At 38.3% G+C, this 25,285-nt stretch overlaps 1 protein-coding gene across 1 annotated transcript in view; it reads right to left on the reverse strand.

The window, feature by feature from the left end:
* RYR2 (ryanodine receptor 2) overlaps positions 1-25,285 on the reverse strand; it is a 753,550-nt gene that overhangs the window by 2,075 nt on the left and 726,190 nt on the right. Inside the window, exons 97-106 of the mRNA XM_072822940.1 lie at positions 24,878-25,008; positions 23,503-23,545; positions 20,532-20,665; positions 17,628-17,688; positions 13,466-13,612; positions 11,582-11,716; positions 4,436-4,592; positions 2,859-2,923; positions 1,038-1,138; positions 66-117 (exon numbers count right to left, since the gene is read on the reverse strand). Coding sequence (XP_072679041.1) covers positions 66-117; positions 1,038-1,138; positions 2,859-2,923; positions 4,436-4,592; positions 11,582-11,716; positions 13,466-13,612; positions 17,628-17,688; positions 20,532-20,665; positions 23,503-23,545; positions 24,878-25,008 — 1,026 coding nt within the window. The remainder of the gene's footprint in view (positions 1-65; positions 118-1,037; positions 1,139-2,858; positions 2,924-4,435; positions 4,593-11,581; positions 11,717-13,465; positions 13,613-17,627; positions 17,689-20,531; positions 20,666-23,502; positions 23,546-24,877; positions 25,009-25,285) is intronic.

Here is a 25,285-nt window from a genome sequence, read left to right on the forward strand (position 1 = left end):
TCTCACAATGTATGAATTCTCTATCACTTCTTTCAGAAGGTGGTATATGATTATTGTTTACCTACCTGTCCTGTGTGCTCTGTTTCATCCTTGTTTATGAGATACATCAGAAAAAACCTACAGATAGAGAGATTAATCAGAAATGGGTGGAATGGAAATGTGGGCATACACAGACACTTTGTGATCTGGCTATAGGCTAACTCTTCACACTGTTGGCAGGGCAAAGAAATGGATCAAAACAGCAAGGCAAAAAAAAATGCCAATGGGAATCAAAAGCTTAACCTTTTTTAAAAAAATATTTTTTCAAAGGAGCTAAACTGTGTGCACAGATCAAGTTATACCTCACCATATTTATTTACTCATGGACTAGGAATCACAGTCCCCACTTGGAAAACCAGGGATTAAGAAGTTTAAATAACTTGCCAAATGCCCCACAGCTATGAATTCCAAAGCCAGCTTTTTTTTTTCTTTTGCTACTCTGCATCTCTTCTGTTTGATACTAAAATTGGGTTAGAAACTAAGAATTGTATTTTACTGAACTACAGTTTGAGTTAGTCCTAAGGAATAGCCAGATTTTTATGTATTTAAAAAAAAATGCAACTTTAACTGTGTTAAAATATAGTGTCTAGAGAGATAATAGTGCCTAAAGAGATCTGTAGGTCATCAGAAAAGAAAAATGGAGATCCTTCTATCTCTAGGAAGCAGCTGGAGTCTTTCCTACTTGAAATGGGAACCATGGCCCAGGCTCTTTTAGAGCCTGATCATGTATTCCACTTATTCTTTTCCACCTTTCCAGTTCATGTTCTAGAAGGTCTCATTCACACAAAGGGCTGCAAGTTCTTTCCTTTGTCAACCTCCTCCTGGGAACAGGAGGACCACTAGTGTGGGTCTTTCTCTCAAAGCCTGAGCACGACGGTATAAAGAAACGGAAGTCACATCTCTCTTTTGTTTCTCAAGCTTGCTTAGAAGGAGGCATTGATGGGCACAGGGTAGTGGGCACCAGAAGAGTCTGAAGAGTCCAAGACTGGTACACTCACAGGTAATTAGCCAAGTTGTGTTCCTGTAAAGTGTGGGTTTCAAAGCCATGTGGCACTGTGTCGAAGTAATCATTGCCTATCCCACAGATGAAGCATTTAGTCTAGAAGACAAAGGGAAATATTAAAATGTCAGATTTCAGAAATCAAAACAAAGGAACACACAACTCACCACTTAGGGGCAGCTTTTTTGTTTACTCAAAATTTGTATAAGGTCATGAGGCAAGGCTGAGGCAAGCACATGAATACTAATATAACTGTTGCCACAACTATATCTTGCTGGAGGCATAAAGACAGGGGTACCAGCAACAAGTACTAGATGTAGAAAGAAGTGTACGGGATAATGATGGCTGGAAAGCACTGTCTTTTCCTAATTTTCTCCAGCCCTAAGTGGGAATGCCCAGACTCAGTGATCACTCTTGTTCATGACGTTGACGGAGATCATGTAGGCGGGATTCAGTGTGTCCTCTACTGAAAACCACAAGCTTGGTACCTACCCGAACAAAGTCTGATGACCAAGCGGGGAAAGGCACAGATTACTCCCACTTGGAGAGGGCCAAATCAAATACCACACTGTGGGGCGTTCAATCCATGACTGGGAGAGGGTCTGCCATGTGCCAGGCACCGTGCTAGATACAGAATTAACCGAGGAACATATACTGAGATAACTTTCTACTCTCAGGATGGGGTGCCTGTGCTTTCTGCTCCTTAGCTTGCTCTCACTGTACCTCTGAGAGCAGTACCATCTGCAGGACTAGCACACAAAACCCAAGGAGAAGCAGGCCTTCTGTTTTATTACTAGAGTTTCATATGTATCAACTCAAGTGAATTTAATAATTGTGGCCCTCATGTGGCTCCAGATGCTCATCTTCCTTGCAAATTAGAAACTTTAATACCATCGAAGCCATGTTTACAGTGCCTTCGATTCTAGGACCTAGACTCAGGATGATTAAGATAATTTATTAAATTCTCTCTGCCTTATTGATCAACAACTGTGGACAGCAATAGACCACAGTCAGCAATAGGTCTTTATACTTCCTGATGTCTTGACTAAATGGGCTCACACTTAACAGCTCTCCCATGAACCTGCCTCTCCTCTGTGTTACCTCTCTGTTACTCCAGGTGTAACTGAGCTACCATCCTTCTGGTACCCCAACCTGGAAATCCGGGTACCCTCCCTTCTTGCTCCAAACCCTTCATCCTCTGCATCTCTGGCTGTCACCCACTTCTCTCCATGCCAACTCCAAAGGACTGCTTGAATCCGTCTGGTTCCTACATCTTCAGTGGATTTCTTCAGCAGGAGCCTCATAATCTCCTGCCTAAAAAAGGTTCACAGCCTGCTTCCCTGCCCCTGGTCTTGCCAGTGGCTAATGGACTCCCCATGTTTTAAACCATAGTTATCTTTGTAAAATGGAAACCCCATCACCCTGCTTAACACCTATTTCTGGTTTACAGCCTGTAAGTAAAACTATAAATTTCTCCAATGAGTTATTACAAAGGATTCAATATACTAGTCTGTTTACTTATATACAATTGTCTATTCACTTCTTGGTCAGTGAATCCATGATTTTGAATGGGTGGTTCTCCTGCTTCTTGAGGGGTGGACGGTGCCATGTTGGTTTGCATGCACCCAGAGCCTGCCACACTTCCAAGCCAGCATGCCAGCCAGTCGTATGTATTGCCTGGACTAAAAACAAGCCAGGGCAGCCATACATTGTTTGTGTCCTTTTCCTACTTTCTCCTGCATTCACCATTTTTGGATAAAGACAGGAAAAGAAATGCCCACAACAATGACAAAGCTGGGTCAGACTTGGACAGACTCACCTCCATGTCTTCTTTGACTTGCTCCTGTTGGTCTCTTAGTTCTCCAAAAGCATCAATAATTAAACCTAGTGTTCAATAAAAACACTTTATCTTTATCAACTAGAGAAGAATTAAATTCATAGCCCCTTGGTGAATCCTTCCAAGGAAAGGGAAAAATGTATAGCCATGCTGGGAAATGCTCAGAAGGTGGTAAAAGCTGTGAGCACACACCCAATTCACCTCCTGGGGTGGCAGCTTTATCTCTTTGGGAGCAGAAGTGGGTTTAAAAATGAAATGACAGCAGGAAAAACCTTTCGCATATATACCTTGGCATATACAGATGGTATGTTACCTGCTACTTCGTTCAGAGAAAGGATTGTGATTTCTGGTTGGAAAGTGCAGAGAACTCCACTAATGAGATTCTCAAGTACCAATTTGTAAGTCAAACATTGCCATATTAACTGAAGAATGTGCCTTAAATCATTCTTTTCTCAAGTTCCTGACAAAGAAATTTGCCATCATGTTATTAACTATGTCAGCCAGGAACGAACAGCATCGCGCTGTTTTTCCTCCTGTGACTTACTGGCTGCACATCTTCCGAGGGTTTTATGAATTTGCTCTCTTAGAAAACACATCATTGTCACACTCAATAAAGACATAAAGGATGGACTTTAAAACCTTTCAACTTGTTCATGTACTTTACTGACAAAAAAAAAAAAAGGACTGTTTTGTGCCTGGAGAACTTAGAAGATGATATCACGTTTATAGACATTTAATTCAAGCCAGGATAAAAGGATGAGCAGAAAAAGATAACAAGAGTGATTTTTCTGAGGGAGAAAAACACCTAATTCCAAGAGTCCTTGGAGTAAAAAGAAGAACTAGTAGGTCAATATGCCATTCAGGTTTTAAATGAAGGGCTCTGGGTCCTGACACCCTGGGTTTGGATTTCAGTACTGATACCTCTTAACCGTGCACTTGTGGCCAAGTTACTTAGACGACTTATGGTTCTATTTCTTCAAATGTAAATAACAGCATCATTTTCACAGGATGCATGAGGGTAAAATGAGTTAATACATGTGCCAGGCACATAGTGTAGATGTACAACGATGAAAACCTTAGGATTATTTAGGAGGCACTGATTGTGCATTAGGTACTGTGTGTGTGTGTGTGTGTGTGTGTGTGTATTTATATCACTTCTTAAAAAGAAAAAAGTGAAACTTTTCAATAATACTATGGTTTAGATATTTATATAATTTCCATTTGATAGACCCAATGGGCATTAGTTACATGGGTCACCCATCCCATGTTGTAAAGTCAGCAAGTGGTAGGGCATAAAGTCAAGCTGAGGAAAGTGCTCTTTCCACCGAGTTATGGGAAAAGAGTCCAAAGACACCTGTATGTATCTTCCCCTACACCAGGGTCCCATGCTGCTCTGATTTTCCCTCTACAGATTTCAAAGGAAGAAATCCCAAAAGGAAAAGTTCTAGTTGGCTTTTTCAGAAAGCATTTGACATTCTTACCCTACCTTCATGTTAGTCTGGACAACCAGGTGGCTCAAATTCTAGATCCTCTGGAACTTCAGTGAGGACAATGCTTACCTTGTATTATAGCCAAGAGGATGACAATCACGAAGAAGAAGAAGGTGATGTCAAAGATGATTCGATAGATCTCATATTCATCGCCTGCTGGGTCTTCAATTTCATCACCAATACCCCCTCCAGCACGTACCCCAACATACATGTGGAACATATAGCACTGGAAGAGAGAGAAATGGTCACTTCTTGGAGGAACATGGCCTGTTTTCACATTCAACAGAGCTAAGATTCTCTCTCTAGTTCCTAATCCTCACTCTGGAACTCTTTTTTGTTTTAGTATTTGTGATTGTGACACAAACTCTGGGCTCTTCTACTCTGCTGCCTTTTAAGTAAAATTCTACACTGCACACTCTGTCCAGTACCTTCTGTCCCACTTTGCAGAGAGTGAAAAATCCCTCACTAGCATCTGGCATTAGGTGATTCTACTAAGATCACATAAGATCACATCAAAACACAAAACTATGTTTGATCACCCTGTTCATTTTTTTTCAGTATAACAGACATAGGAAAGAGGAAGTTAAAGATGTGTAGATTAAGCTAGAAAAAACAGACCCAATAATATTCACCATCCACTCATCTGTCATGTATGGAATATGATGCTGAAATTTTTCTACTTGAACATGTAGAAGAAAGAAGAAAGATAAAAGAGAGAGGCAGGGAGGAAATAACAGCTCATTATTTAAAGTCTGCAGCATTTAAGAACCAATAATAAGTACAGCTCCAAGTGCCTGCAGCAGAAAAGTTTGGGCAGGATCATTTTTTGTGTGAGGTCTATCCTGTGCATCACAGGATAATTTAGAAGGATCCCTGGCCTCTACCTACTCAACACGGAGAGCACCCCATTCTGTAGATAACCAAAAATGTCCACAAACATTGCTATCGCTGAGGAGCAAAATCACAACAGCTGAGAGTCAGTGGCTTAAAGCGTCAATGGTTTATCTTTATTCAGGATAAGCTCATACTCGCCACGTTGGGGCCATGCTAGTGACACTTCAGCCCCTCTCCAGTGATTGGTCACAGCTCTCAAGCAACACTTTCCACTCTATCCACACCCCTCAGATAAACTATTCCTATTCTAGATCTTGGTTTGCATATTCTTTTCATCTTGAAAAATAATTTCCCACCCTTATGCCATTTCTTTTATCCTTTTGACCTTTGATTAATAATCCTTTCTCCATGTGGCCTTCTAGACACTTTCAGACCTTCTGATTTACCCAGCTGATGTCACCCATCAATGCAAAACACATTTACCCGCCATCTGCCATAATGAAGAGGGGGCAAGACCTGAAACACTGACTCCACTTGGAGAGACACTAAAATCCCCTGGTTTTCTTCTACACTTCTGGCCATTCCTTTTCAGCTGCCTTGGCCACTTCTTACTCATCTCCCTATATTTTCATGATAGGGAGATGCCCCAGCATTGGGTTCTTTGACCTTTCTTCTTTTAGGACACTTGCTAGGGGAATGTTCCCCATTTCATACTTAAGTTTTCATCTCTGTGCTAATTACTCAAAAACATTTGTTTACACCTTGCATCTCTTTCTTGAATTCCAGACCTGTATCTCCAATTTACCTGTTTTTGATGCTTTATGATCTCTCTCACTCCACTAGAATTGGCATCATTACAAGAACTACTCTGGTTACTGCTCTTTTATCAGAGCCTATACTGCTTTTTTATCAGAGCCTAAAATAATATCCAACACATGATAGGAACTTAGAAATCCCTTGTGGGATGAATGAGGAGTGAAAACACATAACTGATCAGTGTTCTTATGGAGACTTCACTGCCTCAACCCATAAACCTCAAATTCTCAGATCACCTTAAAAAGCACAAAGTGCAGGCATAGGACTGGCAGCAAGGTGATACCAAGATGCTCATAGTTCAACAGCTAATACAGTGATATATGTAGATAAAAAGTTTGCTGGGTCAGATACCTGGAATTTAATGAACAGAATAATAATAATAATAAAAAGATTGGATCACTCAGAAAGAAAGTGTCAGTCTGGCACACAGTGAACAAAGAGTATCATAAGGCAGCTCTGCCTTCCACCCCCTACCCCAAGAACAGTTCTGGAGCTCAGGTAAGGGGTTCTCTTACAGAGAGGCCTTGAAAGTCACTCTTTAGAGACAACCCAGTGAGACCAATGGTGCCTAACCTGAACTGTGCATCTGGCTCTCCTAGAGGCATAAACACTGGGCATTCTTGGTACTCCCTACTGAAGTAAACTCTGGAAGTAAAATTTTTTAAGATAGTCACTTCAAAAAATACCCCCTGGGACACTACATTAATTTCCCTGAACTGTGTGTCTAAAACAGTGCTTGAAACTCAGAACAGTAGATCTGTAGGAAATTTTATTTTCACTGTATACTCTTACATATTGTTAGAATTATTTTGACTATAAGCATTTATTTTTATTAAGAAAAGATTGGGTTGTAGGTTTCTCTCCAGGTACGTCTTCATCTGTGCTTAATCATGGCCACAGGAGATAATTATTGCAGCTGCCTACTCTTTACTTAGTGAACTAACATGGGTCATCCTTTCCTGGCTTCATCGTACTTAGCTTTGTTTGTAATCCCCTCTCTGGGCTGGGGACTCAATTTTGACATTCTGCCTGGCTCGGGTCTGGTACTTCTCCATATCCAGTTCTGGACCTTTGTCTCCCCACACTCCTACTATACCCATAGTAGGCCAACAGTGGATCACTGCAACTCCCTACCCAGCTTCTAGAATGTCCTAGCTCCAAAATCCTGCCTGCTTGACATGTAGGGGACTAAGATCATCTAGCTCCTTCCTTTTGCTAAATGCTGCTAACCAAGATGTTGGATTGAGTCTTGGTTGGATTGAGATGTTGGATTGAGTCTTGGAAAAAACATAGAGTTTTCCAAAGGGAAGAGACTGTGTTGACTTGTGGCACAAACTCTTAATGAGTTGGATGTTGGTATTCTGACTCCTACAACTGACTCTCAGGAGCCTGGTTAATGTGAGTCTCTCCTTAAGAAAATGATACACTTTTACTTTCTAGACATGCACAGCTGAAGATAAGACTATGGAATGAGGCTAAATTACTGAAGTAAATGTCTTCTATTTACTATTCTAAAAGGAGACTTTTCAGATCTGTCAGTCATCTAGCTTCTCCCAGCAATATCCCTGTCTTTATGCTCACCTTCATTCTCTGACAACTCTGATGTTGAAAAAAGGATTCCACCATATTTCAATAATAGACTTATGACCATGCTGAAAAGATAGTGCAGATAGTAGTCTTACAGATTTGATTGGTTAGTCAATAAAATGCATGGTTCACCGGTCGGATTTTGATACTGATTTTACCAACCTTAACTGTCACTACCTGGTTATCCCCAGAAATAGTAGGTAGGTGGCTGCTGTGGTAGAGTACAAAGCAGTGTGGTAAACACCTGTTAACATGGGGCTGTCAGGCTTTTCATTTTTGGGTTATCATTCTGCTCCTGAAAATGGAAACATCTCTCATTCAGCTTCCTTTTCATAGAATCAGCTCAAACCTGATGGTCAGAGCTAAAGAATGGCAAGAATAATTCCAGATGACACAGATGTACTTTGTTCAGAGAATGTGAATCATGAGGAAGAAAGGTGCCTGGCACTACGAACCCTGGAAATAGACAGTTGTTAATTCTCCGGATTTAATATACTGTGGCTTCTCCCCTAGTCACTCATCTCAGTGGATTCATTCCGGGGTTAATCACTGTTTATGACAGCTTTAGAAAACTGAGGAGGAACAGTTTCTGGTGGATTGGTGTAGGGCTTTATAAGATCTTTATCCTGACCAAAAAACAAAAACAAAAAAAGTAGAAAGGAGAGAAATAGAGACAGAGACAGATTACTTGTTGGGAGAATAGTGTAAAATAAGTGATTCAGAATAGGGGTACCTGGGTGGCTCACTTGGTTAAGTATCCAACTCTTGGTGTCGTCCCAGGTCATGATCAGGGTCCTGGGATAGAGCCAAGGGTAGGGCTCCACACTCACTGTAGGGTCTGCTTCCATCCCCACCCCTGCTCCCCCAGGTCCTCCCCCTCCATCCTCTCCCCCTACCCCAACCTGGTGCACTCTGTTGTTTTCTAAAATAAATAAATCTTTAAAAAAAAATAAAAGGAACAATCACCTAAGCTAGTTGCTTCCCTAGGAGTGACTTGTTATCTCAACCACTTAGAAAGTTTTGTTTTGTTTTTTTTCCAAAACACATAGGTCTTGACACCTACCCTGCAGTTTCTAATTTGGGATCTGGGGTGGCTTCTGACTTATGGAGTCACAAAGAGCTGCCCTGGTGAATCTGAGGTTGAGAACTACACCTTTTGAGATGAATGTTTCAGATATGCCAGCCAAGTCACTTTCCCTGGCTTGTAGCTACAGTCAGCTTTTGCTGGGAACTTAGGGTCATTTTTCACTTTCTTCTACATTCTTAGAGAGGAGATTCAAATTCTCTCAGGACACTGCTGGCTTAATTAGATTCTCAGGCTCAAAACACCATGATCCTAAATAAATAAATGGAAAAATAAAAAGAAAGAAGAAGGGAGGGAGGGAGGGAGAAAGGAAGGGAGGGAAGCACTGAAAAGGAGGAGAGAGAGGAAGGGAGGGAGGAGACCAGCCAAGTGTCAATCATCACCGAGTCTGCAAAACTGCAGCTACATCGCCACCTGCTGTTAGGTATGAAACACTGGCAGGTGAACCGTGTCCCCGTGAAAACCAAAAACATTCTACATACCCTAGGAAACAACCGGAAGCAGCAAAGGCAGTGGAAGCTCAGCGTGATGCCCAGAAAATAGGGCCTGACTGAAGAAAACCTATCTCAAGCAAACAATACTCTAGACTTCACCCTGTGAAGTCTAAATGCTAGAGATGTAAAGGAAGGATTCTCTTTTGAGAACTAAATGAAAGAAATTAAACCTGACCACCTCCTACTCCACCCTTCTTCTGTCTTGCTAGCTGCTTGGTTTTGCTAGCTTTTTTTTTTTTTCTTTTTCAAGATTCTATTTATTCATGAGAGACAGAGAGAGAAGCAGAGACATAGAGGGAGAAGCAGGCTATGTCTCTGACTCTCTCTCGTGAATAAATAAAATCTTTAAAATAAATAAAAATAAAAGCAGTTCCCAGAAGAGGAGATGAAGGATCTTGAAAGTGCCTCCTTACTGATTGTAAGGTACTGCATGTTAGTGACTCTGGTGGACATTACTATCAGTGACTAGTCCCTTATTGTGTAAATTAATTCTCTCTCTAATTTCTGGTCCTCTTCATTGTAGGAACCCTTGTTATCAGTTTCCTCTGTATCCTTCCAGAAACACTGTATCCATATTACAGCATATCTATTATGTTCATTTTAAGTGTGTGTGTGTGTGTGTGTGTGTACACAATTAGGATCTTATCATAATACTGTTCAAGATCTTGCTTCCCCTCACTTAAATGCAATTTGTATGTCTTTCTATATCAACACCTGCATATTTGTCATATTTTTAAATAGCTACCTACTTTTCCATTGTATGGATTTGCCATAATTGACTTAATCGGGACTCTATTGATAAGTTAGATTATTTCCAATTTGTGATAGCAGCAAGTATCCTTGAACCCACTGGAGCATATTTGTAAATAAATGTCTAAATCAATACTAGCAGTGGAACTGACAAGGCAAAGGGTAGGTACAACAAAAAAATGTGACGGACATTGCAAAATTTCTCTAAAATCATTGTGTTAAATTCTCAACAAATATTCATGAAAGTGCCAGTTTTTCCATCAATTTAACAACCGTGGATATTAACAAACTTTAATATTTTATAAACCTGATAGGTAAAAATAATAGTCAATTGTTTTTTGATTTACATTTCTTTAATTACACTAGAGGGTAAGCATTTTTCCAATTTATAAGCTGATGGAATTTTACCATGAGTTGTCTAGACAGAGTCTGTTCATTTTTCTATTGGCTTATTTCCTAGGGATGTGATGAGGACTTAGTAAATTAAGGACACTGGCCCCTTGTTGCAGTGTTGAATATATTTTCCTCAGTTTCTCATTTGTCTTTAAGATTTTGCTTACAGTTTTTCCTTTTAAAGTAATTTTTTTAGGCTTCCATGCATCCTAGGTTTTATATCATACTCAGGAATACCTTTTTTCATTTAAAAATTATTATTATTTCAAAAGTCAAATGTTGTTCTTTTTTTTTTGCATTAAAGTATTTGTTCCATTCAGAATTTATTTCAATTTAAAGAACTAGGATGGAAAACAGGTTTTATCAAAATTTCCTCAAAAGCACATTCATAGTACCAATACTATTTATTGAATTCTTTGCCATTCACAATTTTAAAAGCCACTTTTGTCATATTTTTAATTTCCAAGTGTATTTCTAGACTCTCTATCCTGTCCCTAGATTTATCATTCTCTAGTTCAAAGCCTGACTGAAGTGTTAGTTTTTATAATATTAGTAGTTGTCTCTCACTACTCTTTTGGGATGTTTATTTTTTCTAGAGTAGTTATACTATCATTTTATTAGTTTCTTACTTTCCCCACTAACCTCAATTATGTAGGTATTTCTATTTGGTCCTCACTGAAGACTTCATCTCCTTTCAGCTAGAGGTACATATTTTCAATCTAAGATCTCATGTAGGATAGCTTCTGATTTATCATTTTCAGAGAGGTGGGTTATAGAATAGTGATAGAGCAACCTGAAAACTTTCTCAACCATTGATTTTAAAACCAACTAAAAAGATAATTTAAGCCAGAATACTGAATAAAAAAGCAATAACTAACGGTTCTATTAAGAGATACATTTTTGGAACTTAGTGATGTTAGTTAATACCATTAACTAGCAAACAGATCACTTCAAAATATTCTCCAAAGAAATAATTTTACCTGCTGTCCTGGAATCTATGAACCAATAAAGTGTTTATGCAGGAAATCTGCTGATTATCAGGTTGGTGCAGCAGATATACAAAATGGTAGAAATAGCCCTTTATGTTCCATAAAAAAATAAAAAGTGTTAATATTTTTTAAAGAGCCACACAGCTTTTTTATTGTGCATGTTCTTTTCTCTTCCACGTGGTTGAAGAATAAAACTAACAGAAACCACTCGGATTGAAGAAGCAGGGGAATTTTTTCATTCATGTGAGATCGAAGCATATGAACTTACCGTTAGCATATCATCACATTTCATATCTGGTGTATCACCATCTTCACTTTTATTGTAGAATTTTCGGAAAAAATTGAATGCCACAACAGTATACAGGTATACAACAACAGCTAATAAGCCAACGGTTAACACAAGCTGGAAAGCAATGTGACATTGAACACGTATTAGAAATGCAAGACGTATATGACTGGCATATTTGACATCAGTGTGGGAGGAGAGCATTCCAACAGCACATAGCTGGATTTATAGACTAGAAAATAGTAGGATTCATACCTCACTCCATACTTTTCTTACGCTCTAGTGGGGAGATTTGTTTTCCTATTCTCTTTATTGTATCAAGCTGTCAGACTATTTCATGCAAAACTTGCCTACTTAATTGGCTAGGAAATGCATACTACAGCTGGAGATGAATAAACTCTGGTTTACTTTCATATCCAAATTGATCATAATATGTATATGTTGGCTTTTACCAAGTTGGTAAAAATATATTTCTGGTTATATCACAGAAAATCTAAACGTGCAAAAGTACATTTTTTTTCTGTCTACTTCCTCTGATTACAATGAATCCCTATGTTCTCAACTGTGGCAGCATACATCAAATCCTTCAGAAATCACTTTATTATTATCTGGAGGAAACATGTTATCTGAATAGAGGGCTAAATTCACGTCTGTAAATTGAGTACACTGCCACTGTAAATTTCTGCATGTTTTACCTGTAAGGACTATTAAGCTCTTCATATTTCTGCAAATGAAAAATTGCTAGCTCAAAAAGAAAAGGAATAATAACAACAAAATTTTAGAAGTTAATTAAAAGTAGAGCCAGACCAGACCTTTTGCATGAAAATACACAATAGATTCAGCATCTTCAGTTCTTTAAATACATTAGGAACTCAATACTATGAATGAATTAGCATAGTATACTTTTTTGCTAATGCCATACATTCAAAAATTAAAGTGACATATATAAGAACAATATGTTGAAATTTAGGAAACTAAAGATCATGCTAATATAACTATGAATCACATGAACTTAATGGTGGGCATGGTTCACATTTTCTGCAGGGGATCAGATTTAAAAATATGCTGGATTATAAAATTCTGGGAAAGAAGGACTGTGTTAAGCCAAATAACTGACATACAATGTGTTACCTCCCAGTGGACACTTGATAGAGAATGAGTCAATTAATACATGCTACTATAGTAAGTTTATTAATAATGAAAGTTTTCACATTATCATTGAGCTCCATTAAAACATAGATTATCTGAACTAAACCAGTATGTAAGTACTCTAAGTAGGACCTTGACAAGTGTGAAACATTATTTTTTCTGCCCAATTTAAAAGTGGTGAAAAAAACACATAGATATCCACTTTTGAAATATTACACTAAATTAAGAACATGGCATCTCATGTTTTATTACTATTACAACTAGTGCATCAGGATGCTACAACACATTTTGGTTCCCTCTAGTATAAAATGGAGCAAATATCATATTAGGAAAAAATTAACTATTTTCTGGGGATGTTTCATATGTGCCGGGGCCTAAGCTAACACCTTTATGTCTTTATTTCATTTTACCCAAAACTCTAAAAGGCAGGTACTTCTATTGTATTCATCTTACAAAAGAAGTAGAGATTTAAAAACATTAACTAAGTTATCCAAGGTCAGTCATACAGTGAATCAGTCAAATCAAGACTTGAAAGTAGGTTTAGGGGACTCTTCAACTAATAATCCCTAATGGTTTATAAAAGAAAAAGTGCAGATCCTTCATTCACAGAAATGTTTAAAACTGTACATTGCCATTGGAGGTTAGGTTTATTTTGGTCAGCATTTTGTTTTGTTTTGTTTTGTTTTTTGTAGGAGTGAAAAAAAGATTAACCTTTACCTGTTTGCCATTGTGCGTTACCGATGACAAGATGGTTCTTAGTGTTTTGAACCCCATAGCAATGTCAAGGAGATGAGCAGCAAAAAAAAAGTTGTTATAGTGTCCAAGAATGGACATAGTCATATACCAGGCCAGGTAGAGAAAAGACTAAGAAGACAAAACAAGGGGGAAGCATATCAGAAGGCAGAATGAGTCACTATTGTCAAAAGCTACTCTGATTTCATTCTAATATAATCACTTCATTTACTTTACCTTCCTAGTCTATACATTGATATCATTCTAATGAGTTATGTCGGTTTGTGTATTTCATTTTCCCTTAGTTTGTTCTGAGAGGTTCAATGTTGTCATTCTCACTTTTCTATCAGAAAGTGTGTTCTTATGAATCTTCCCAAAGAGAAAATTTTATTGACTTAATATTTGATAGCAAGGTATCTCCACCTCAGCACTTACTGGTAGTTTACACTGGATAATATATTGTGGGGGCTGTCCTGTGCACTGTAGGATGGTTAGTAGCAACCCTGGTCTCTATCCACCAGATGCCAGTAGCACCCTCCTCCCTACCTGCGACCACCAAAGGTGTCTCAGACATTGACAAAGGTCCCTTGAGGGACAAAACTACCCCCGCTGGGAGCCCCTGCTCTACAGTCAACCAAAGAACCAACTTTCCCTCCCTCTTTTTCTTTCCTCTTTCATTTTTCATTTACTCACTAAGTCAGTGTTTGTTGAGACCTACTAGTTGTAAGAGATTATATGTGGTGTCTTATTAACCAAGCATCTCACTTTATAGGAGCCAAAACAAGTCGAGGAGAAAACACAAATACCATTTAAAGTCACTAAAGGCTGTAATAAACCTAATAACACAATTGATACTATCTGTAGAAATCTTAATTACAATCAATGTAAGGGATTAACTTTACAGAGGCTATAAAATATATATACTTTTTGATGGGAGGGGAATGAATAAAGGAATAAAAGATACTGTGATCACACTGGGTTTTTGGATTAGAGTCTCTTGGGCATGAGGCACGTTTTGCCAGTGGGGTCGAGAGCTACCTATTTTGGGAAGGGCTGGAAACCTTCATTTTGACTAGAGGATATATTAAGCCTTAAAAAAGAACAAAAACAAGACAGAGGGGGCTAAAGTGGTACAGAGTTTTTATGGGCAGTTTGGGGCTGAAGTTAGAAATTAGGTTGAAAAAAAGAAAACAGACTATGCAGAATGTGCTCGAGAATGACAGTTCGGTTTGAGAGTGAGTTTCTGTTTCAGAAAATATGGAAATGTAGAGCAGGCTTGGAGTCCTCAAGGCCAAGTTAAGGGATGTGGTCACATCTTATAGGCACATGAGAGCCCCTGGGGCATCATACAGAATAATGGTATATGAAAAGCAGCATTTTATGAAAGTGTCTTGAGCACCTATCAAGTGCTGGTCACTGCCCCATATATTTTTACATACAGTTTCTCATTTTATTCTAAAAAGACCCCCGAAATAAGAAATTTTAGCTCCAAATTTACAAATGAGGAAAGTGCGCTCACTCAGGTCAAATTTCTTTCTAAAAGAAGGTTTATCCATTGTTAGGATACCACTGGCCAACCCCACAGGGGAGGTTCTGAGAGCCCTGACTAGCAGCAGAACTGGCCAGGGCAGAAGGGAGAATCACAGAGGGTTGAAAAACAATCCAATTAGGCACATAATTAAATGTATATATTGGAAGGAGAAGGAAAGGAGGAGTCGAAGCTGGTCATTTGAGTGAAGGTAACAAGAACAGAATACTGAAAGAAAGAGGAAATGGTGGATAGGGGACTGTATTTAATGGGGAGGAATGAGGAGAAGGGAAGATACATTTGTCTTGGGAACTCTGGATGGACACAGCTAGCAGGCTATTAAGAAATGCAAAGGCTGAGGAGAACGGACAAGTTGGTAGGCAAAGATGAATAAGGAGCCTAATACAGGTGATAAGCTGAGCCAAGGATACATGTATAGACTACAAGGGGACTCTGCTTAGCCAGATTTAGCAAATTAAAAACACAGGCTGCCCAGTTACAGATGAATGCCATGTAAAAAATAAAGAAATAATAAAAATTAGTTCTCTATTTTAAGATTTTATTTTTAACTGAGCCACCCAGGTGCCCCTCCTTTAAAAAAAAAAGATTTTGGTTTTTTTTTTTTTAATTTTTTTTAAAATTATTTATTTATGATAGTCACACACAGAGAGAGAGAGAGGCAGAGACACAGGCAGAGGGAGAAGCAGGCTCCATGCACCGGGAGCCCGACGTGGGATTCGGTCCTGGGTCTCCAGGACCGCGCCCTGGGCCAAAGGCAGGCGCTAAACCACTGCGCCACCCAGGGATCCCGAATTTATTTGTTTATTTGAGAGAGGGAGACAGAAGATTTTATTTTTAAGTAATCTCCACACACAATGTGGGGCTCTTGATCTTGGTGTTGTGAGTTTGAGCCCCACATTGGGTGTGGAGATTACTTAAATCTCTCTCCACTGACTGAGCCAGCCAGGCGCCCCAAGAATAATTTTCAGGCTAAGTATGTCCCATGCAATATTTAGGATATACTTATATGTAAATATAAATACATAAGTGTGTACATTTAGTTATCTGAAATTTAGATTTAACTAGGAATCTTGTATAGCATCTGGTAACTCCAGCTGTGTTTCAGACAGAAACTGCGCTCTTGAGGTCTGAAGACAATGTTGAGAGGTGACTGGTCAAACAGAAGCCATGAAACTGCAGGTGGATGAACAATATATCATAATTATATATCAGAAAGAAGTCTGTAGAAGTCTGTCCATAATCAAATTCTCTGGAGGACAAGAAAACCACATACCAAGATGAGTATTATGCGCAATGCAGGTACTGTGTCATAAAGGAGGTTAAGGAGGATTGACCTTTTCAGGCAGAGGCTAAGATGGCGAGCCTCCTTGAATGGAAAACACCAATGCTGGAGGTGAGGTGGTTTTCCTTTTACTCAAGGGAGTTGCTTCCATTATTAGATGAGAAATTAGTTAATAAGACATTTAAAATTTAACATTTCTAAAGGATGCTTAATAAGACTTGCTTTTGAGCTCTCTAAAGAGTTCTCTAAGAGACCCAGAGTTCTGGGCCCATGGCAGGATGGCTGGGTGCAGGAGAGAAGAGTTCTGAGCCCATAGCTGGATGGCTAGGTGCGCTAGGGCAGAGGCAGGGGAATTTGGGGGGTGTCATGGGCCTTCAGGAGACTAGAATGAACGTTTACTATAAAAGTCAGTGCTGATTAGAGTGACATTTTGAAACTAAATGAGATGTCCGAGGGAGAAAACACAGAAACAAAAACAGTGGAAGGTCTAGGGCCAAGCCTTTGGGTTTGTTTGCACATTCTCCTTTGTAGGAGGTGTGTGAGGATGGTAAGAGGATTATGAGCTGGCAGGAGGAGATGAGCTGGGGCCTGACAGCAAAAATATGTAGTTTATCCACCCAGCAGAATTTCATGACTATCTCCAGCAATGTCCCATAGACAGCAAATGGGAGCATAAAAACAAATGATAGTAACAATTTTTTTAAACTGAAAATTCTAAAAGTAAAAAATGTCAAGCTATTAAGCAAGCCAGGGTAGTAAAATATGACTGACCTGACAGCTGGTGGCTTTTAGTACTAGGTTTTTTTTTTTTTTTCATTTTAAGTGGACATATCCTTGGGCCCTATGTTTAGTTCATAGGCCTCTAGGGTCTTTGAGAAAGGAAAGCTCAATCTCGAACAAAAGATACAAAAACTTAATGTATTTTATTTTGGGGAAAACTTAAATTTATCACAATTAATGTTTTTAAATTTTCTTTCATTTATTTAGAACCTTTGTTGTAATGCCTAGAAAAATTTGAAGTATGCCATTGCCCAACTAAAACCTAAATGAAAATACTCAAGTTCATATCTCAGTTTCTTTTTCTTATATAAATATACTTTCATGTTAATCTTTCAGCTGTTGAAAGAAACAGAATGAGAGATTGGCTAATTAATCATGTATTTCCCTGGGTCATTGTCAAGTAATGGTCTGTATTGAAATGAATTGATGTTTGATTAACTTTCTTAAGTAAGTGTGGATCCATCTCAGAAAACCCACAGACTTATCTAACATGAGCATGGATGGTGTACTTTGTGGTAATGAAGTGGGCTTATTACATTGTCAGTGAAGACGACTCCTAGTTTCCACATCTGATACTTCACGTCGATAGAGTTCAGTCTGGAAAGACAAAAAAAAAAAAAAATTATAGATAAGCACAGGAAGCAAAGACTCAGAGGCTTGGGAGAGCCTGCCGGCATTCTTTCCACATGATGCAACTGGAAACCATTTCAGGAAATTAGCTTCTTCCCAGGTGCCAAGGGAGGAGCTGATGGACAAGGTGTTCAGAGTTTTGTGATACCTTTTCAGAAGGATCTTGGAAAACAAAACAAAACATTGCCACCTTCGACATCTATGATTTAAGAATAGCTCTTTCTTTCCTTACATTATACGTAAGATAAACTCACTTCATATGTGATAACAATCCCTGGAAACAATGCCAAATTAACCAATATGTGGGCACCTGGGTGGCTCAATCAGTTAAGCATTTGCCTTCAGCTCAGGTCACGATCCCAGGGTCCTGGGATTGAGCTGGTGTTGGGCTCCCTACTCCTCGAGGAGTCTGCTTCTCCCTCTATTCCTCCCCCAACTTGTGCTCCCTGGTTCCTTTGATAAATAAATAAATAAATAAATAAATAAATAAATAAATAAATAAATAAATAAATAAATAAAATCTCTAAAAAAAAAAAAAAAGTGCCCTCACTTTCATTATACATTGGTAATTGCATTCCAAAAAGGTAATTTTTACTTACACTAACAAAAACTTTCATAAATATGCACATTTATTTTACAACTATACTTAATTTGCCAATGAAAGGGGTTTTTCATCTTGTGTTTTCTTTTGTTTTCAAAAACTACCCAAGAAGGGATTCACCTTTTCCCCTTGGTTCCCAAAGCACCATGTAGACTTACTTAGATTAGACTTAACTATGATTTCCCACGTTGCTTTTTAGTCGTGGGTGTGTAGGTATCTTTTTTTTTTTTTTAGATATTATTTATTTATTTTTTTGACAGAGGACAAGCAGGGGGAGCAGTAGAGGGAGAAGCAGACTCTCTGCTGAGCAGGGAGCGCACTGCAGGACTTGATCCCACAACCCTGAGATCATGGCTTGAGCCAAAGGCAGATGCTTAACCGACTGAGCCAACCAAGTGTCCTGATGTGTAAATATCTATGTATGTACATTTATGCCTTTCTACCTCATGTGAACTCCCTAGCACCAAGCACATTACATCATACAAGGAATGTCTCTCAATAAATACAGGTTGAGTGAATAAATCTTAGCATAAATATTCATAATCTTTGCAGGTTAGATATACATATATTAAAACATGTTTTGTAATTTTCATTCATTCTTTCTAAATGTTTTAAATAGAGAAGACTACCTGTAACTTTTTCCTAATTGTGGACATTATTTACTAGATCTGTATTCTTCTAATTTTATTGTCCATATTTAAATGTATTAATGCCCAAGGGAAAAAAAAACCTAAGAAAAAAATAAAGGTATTAATGCCACATTAATTTCTTGGTACTTTGCAAGGAGTCAAACTTGCAAACATTCCCTAGGTAAAACAATGGAAAATTCCACTAATATAAAATTTGTTCATAGTAAAACATTACAAAAAACAGTCTAAACTTTCCTTCTATCTTTTCAGACTTATTTTCTAGGGTCATAAATAGGACCATGGAAAGTGCATAATTCAGTAAAACTATTTGATTCTATGTTGTGTGTAAGAGATCTTAAAACGTTAGTAGAAAGCTCAACACCACTCTGACCACAGTCCTTGTTTTATGTGATATTCGACCATTAGGTTTTAGTTCTGAGGACCACCAGTGTTCTTCATCTTCTACACTGCAAATCAGTCTTTAAGTACCACATGGGTTTTCTTAAAGTATCCAGGTGATATTTTGGATCTAAATTCACAGTGTCTGTCATTGTCTAAGTAATTTTCAACTGAGTTCATATTATTTTTAAAAACCATGTGGCTCTAACAACTTTTCAGATAGATAATATATGACCAATGAGATAGGTCAGCCAAAAAAATTTTTTTAATGCTAGCTAAAATATTCATCTGAGACAAAATGATAACTGCCTTACAAAGCCTCAAATGTCTATAGTTTCAAAGTCATCATCACATCTCTAATTGACTGAGACCATAAATACACAAATAAGAAAGGACAACATGTTTTTCAGGGAAGGTAACTGTGTTTGTTCTAAAATTATTAAGTGGCTACAGTAAGAAATTGAATTTTTAAAAACACGCATGCTGTACATTTATTCCAGAATTACAGGTGACCAAATTTGCAAAATCTATATGTGTATATATGTCCACTCACACTCTGTGTGTGAGTGTGTGTGAAATTCAATCTTGGGCAAATTCAGTTCAACTAGTTCACATGTTTCTAGTTGTATCATAATACATTTTTCCATTAAAGCACAATATTAGGAGTGCTTCATTTTAAAACTTAAATTTCCAAGTAACAGCTTGAAAGTGTGGTATTTCTGGCATATGAGTCTTTGCTATTTAAATAAAATGCAGTAATTATAATAAAAGCCTACGAGCTTTGAATATTTCTAATCAAAGGGCTATACAGATCCCTTTTCCAAAACATAAGAAAGATTCACCTTTTATCAGGCATGAAGCATCAGAAAAGAAAGTCAGATGTTGTGCTTTTACATATGTTTGACTTTGATTTAAGTGGCATTTAGGGATTAAAGCAAATTGAGAACACACATCTTTATTTTTGTTATGTAAATAACAAAAGAGTCACCTTCCAAAATTAGTAGGAAAAAAAAAAAAAAAACCATTCCATAGCTGAAAATATCTGGAAGTATAAAAGGTCAAGACCTTAGGTACATTTTGTTTCCCACATCTCTATTCCTCAGACAGTGAAAAAAAGTCAGTACACCAGCAAGTTCAGAAATTTCTTCTCCTTTCAGTCTAGAGCAAAAGTTAACACTCACACAGCCGACAGGGAGCTGTCTTTTTTTGGCTTCTTCTTTTCCCTGGCATCGCTGAAGTCCAGAGCTGCTTTGTCCATACCAAGGAGCTCACTGATTCTGTCCCGGCCATAGAACTCTCCATATTTATCCATAACCTGGGGAACAGGCAAAAAAGCATTTGACTGGCCCTCATGCATTAACCAACTCCTTGTATGCACATGTATACAAACATCTAATTATTTTCATACTCGCTATATCTTTCCTTTATGTTCAAGTTCACTTAAAATTCTTGTTTATGGCTTTATGGCCCCTTTTCTGTGACCTACACTGCTTAAGGTCAAAGCAAACCTATGGCATTTTAAATGATACCTCTCAGAGAAACAAGATTTCTTACTCAAGAGGGAGGCATGCAGCAGGAAGAAGACAGGCCAAGTAAATAAGAAGTGGAAGAAGATGAAATGAAAGGAATTTCGACCAAATTCATACTGTGTGCCAGGGATCATGGTAGGAACCTTGATTTGCTTTCCCTCATGGGAATGTCTCAGTATATAAGTTTCTTGTTATCAGCATCCCATTCTACAGATAAGAAGTTGTGTCTCAGAGAACAGAACATGCCCAAGGTTGTGAAGCTTGGCAAGAGATGGGGTGAGAAAGCCACCAGGCAAGGCCTGACATGTGACAAAGATCTGCATGAACCACTGTTGGCCCTGGGCATGCCACTTCTGATGGCATCTTCTCTGGGGTCCCTGTTACAAGCATTCAGTGCTCCCACCATCTCCTGACTGGATCCCCGGAGCCTTGTCACCACCCCCTCGTGTCTTCAGTGCAGGCCTAGCATAGACCTCTAGGCACCATTTGAATCCCTTCTGAGCAACCCCCTCTGTGCTCTGAGCCCCCCTCCCCCCAGCCTGGCTTTGCCTGTGTGTCACGTGTTCAGACCAGGGCTTAGATGTGGGCTCACAGCTCACCTCTGAGCCCAGGATGCAGAGCACCATGACACAGCACTCTTGGCCCAATGCTTACAGACCACCAGAATCCTCACACACAATGAAAGCACAGGCAATGGGAAAAGGAAGGAGAGCAAATCAGGAGAGAGGACTGGCTGCTGAGTGGAAAAGGCGGCAGGAAAGCAGGGCACAGGAGTGAATGGAAGGAAATGAGAACGTGGGGAAAGGAGGCAGGGAAGGCCAAAGTGAAAGAAGAGGGTGGATGAAGAAATACAGTAATGGAAGAAGGGATTAGCAGAGATAAAAATCAGGGGTGTAGGGGTGGGGGAGCTCAGTTGGTTAGGTTTGACTCTTGCTTTTGGCTCAGGTCATGATCTCAGGGTCATGGGATTCAGTCTCCGTGCAGGAGTGTTTTTGAGGAGTGTTTTTGAGATTCTCTCTCTCCCTCTGCCCCTCCCTCTACTCACCTTCTCCCTAAAATAAATGAATAATCTTAAAAAAAAAAAGAAATAAAAACCAGCTTTTTCTAAATGTATACAATCAAGGTAAATAAATGGAAACACGAAAGAGTAGTGGTGAAGAGTCAATGAACACTGATTACGAAGGTTCAGGAAAACATTTGTTGTGTGTTATTCTCATGGCACTATAGCTGGGCTGCGATGATGTGAGTGGCTGTTCCCTCTGGACTGTGTCCTCACCTCATTCTCTGGAGAACAAATCAGGACACACATACACACACACACACACACACACACACACACACACACACACAGTAGGAATGCCACAAATAGTCCTAGCTGCAATTACAATTTACTTATTTGACTGAATATGCAGTTTCTTTCTGAGACACTTGTGCCTTAACGATTTAAAACTGCTTCTTCATTAAATAATTAAGAAGAGTGAAATGTTCGAATTATCTATTTAAAATTGTTTAAAAATAAGTCTTTCAGAGCTTTTGCCTAATTTGGATGTGCTCATAGGCAGCAGCGCAGTGCTACTCAAAATGCCAGGTCACACAAGAAGACAGAAAACTTGCACCAAGATAAATAAAAACAAATACACTACTTCTCTCAACTCTTAGGAAGTCTCGTGATTAAGGAAAAAAAAAAAGGTCAATGTGTTCCATCACATTTAAATCACCAAGATTTAAATTCTTGGTATAAGTCCTCTATCTCCCCTCAGGCTGGTAACACAACACTTGTGTGGCTGCTTGTTGTGAACTGTCCTAAGTGACCCTGAACTGGTGGCATCCCTACCAGGCCACAATCAGATCACTTCATTTGGTAGGTCTTTCTGCCTATTCACTCCAGATAGTGTCCACTAAGGCCAGAACCCATTATGGAACAGAGGGGGAGGTGGGTCAACCTGGCAATTAGAAAGGTTCAAAGAGTAACAGTAGGAGCTAGCATGTAATGATTATAGCATTTTATGACACCTAGGTAGTAGCATGTATATTATTTCATTTGAAAATGTGATCTACGAACATTAAAATCCTGTGCAGTGGGAAGAGCAGAGATGATCCTTGACTCTCAAAATTAGAGAGCCAGCAGGTGCCACAGTGTACCACTGACTCCGTATCCATGTTCTTTCTACATACTCTGAGCGGTGGGCATCAGAAGAAGAAAACTTTATGAAAACAAAAAGATCTTTAAAGTTTATATGAAGTAAATAAAACTCAGTCCTTTGTTGTCATGCAGTGACTTTACTTCTGTAATGAACAGCAGGATTCACAGCTGTCTTATCAGAAACTGGCCATCAGCTAATTTAGGTAACCCTAACAGTCTTAGAGAAAATTCTCACCAAGTCCTGTTACTGTGTGGACTGAGCACTGTTTATTCACCTGAGTTGGAGGACAAGCGGATGAGTATGTTTTTTTCTTACGTGCAATTTTTGAAATTCATATTCAATTCCATTGCCACTTTGAAATGATATTGACAGATAAAGCATGCCTTAATATTTCATTGTACATATGAGCCACATCAAATTAAAATCTGACTTGTGCTCTAAGAAGAAAGAAAGAACGCATTCCTTTTGAGAAGCATTACCTTTCTTTTAACAAATTTGTCCCAATAGTTGTTGGGAAATGACCTAAAAAATATAAAGGCATAAAAGTAAAATAATACCATTTTAAAAAATTATAAATAACAATATATTGTTTAGAATATACAACATGCTTAAAATAATATGTAAATATACATTCTTCCCCTCACAAAAATCATAATGAATTTGTCTCATCCCAATATTTTTCTATGTCATAGGTAGATTAGATATTATCTAAATGTTACTCTATAATATACACATACAAAATCACAAAAAGACTATGGGCTACTATTTGAAGGGAGAAGAATATGAGCATATTTTTTAAAGAGTCTTGTTAAAAAAAAGTCTTGTTATCTTCATTTACATTCATGACATGTCAATATGTCATTTGTAACGTGTCATTTTTTGTCAATTGTGTTAAAAAATTAAAGTACATAAAAATCTGTCATTGTTTACCACCGAAGTAAAAAAAAACCCTCATTCCCACCAGTTATCTTCAAGAAAACTGAACATGGCACCAAAGCATGCTTCTCACGTCTTGCCTAACACAGAGTTTACTCAAAGGGATAGACTTCATTTGACTTGGTATAAACATCCAGAGTTGATAAATAAAACATTGAGCATTTAGAGTAAACATTTATAATGCACAGATAAATCATCCCTATTTGAAAACTCAGAGCTTATTAGACATTTAACTTTTTAAGAATACGCAAAACTTTTAAAAAAAGATGTTTCACAGGTGCATAGTATAAACGACTCAAAAACTATTGTATCACTAATACTTTTTTAGTGGTGTAAAATTATACTTTCCTGATGGACTTATACCTGGAACAGCAGCTAGGAGTCTGGATCTTGATCTCACAAGGCTATATATTTCGTGTACAGAAAATATACTTGCTTCTCTGCCTTATGTTTTACAGGTCATACTGTTTAGCTAGCTTGATGCCAGGCTGCTTGATGATACCAACATAGAAATTAACAACTTGGATACACTAAAAGTATGAAATTCAACTCTTTAATGCTACAACTCTTTCCATAATTTTTGCGTCCTCTGTGTTTTGGAGGAGATAACCTTGCACAGTAAGTTATGTACCTCCAGCTACACACTTCTCTGAGCACTGAGTAATGGATGTCAAGTTCCATCAGTGCTGTGGAAATGGGCTCAGAACCATTTTTGATTAAGGAATTCAGAACACAGACGGGAAAAAATTGATGGCATCCATTTAAGAACCTGACAGTGCTTAGTCTCTTGATTTTCTTGGCCGAAACTATAACTATTATTCACCTCCGCTAAAGTTATGACAACTCTGCAGGAATTCAAAGTATTTTTTTGTCTTGAATTTTTGAGCATAGAAATGTCTCACATAATTCTTTACTCACTGTGTGTTGATTACAAGTCTATCCCACTGGCCTTTAATATCATCTTCTGAAGGCTGTTCTGTAATATAAAGCCCATCAAATTCCAATTTTCGAGCAACTTCCTTTTCTCGCTTAAAAATAACCAATGGGACCTACATTTGAAAAAATAAACACGTTAAAATTAGTTTAGATTTACTGGCATCTCCTGTGGTCACTATCTTTACAATACAGCTTTTAGAAAAAAATATTTCCCATGTTACTTCCAAGAAGGTAAAATTGAATGAAAATGAATTGGTTATATTTAGGCAGAAAGGAACACCTAGAGGTTTAGGAAAAACAGAAGATAGAACAGATATCATATATAATCATATGTACTCAAACACATAGAAATTTACAGATAATTGCACTACAAACATCACTTTTAAATAT

Source organism: Canis lupus, chromosome 4 (assembly GCF_048164855.1).
Source record: "Canis lupus baileyi chromosome 4, mCanLup2.hap1, whole genome shotgun sequence".
Lineage (NCBI taxonomy): Eukaryota > Metazoa > Chordata > Mammalia > Carnivora > Canidae > Canis > Canis lupus.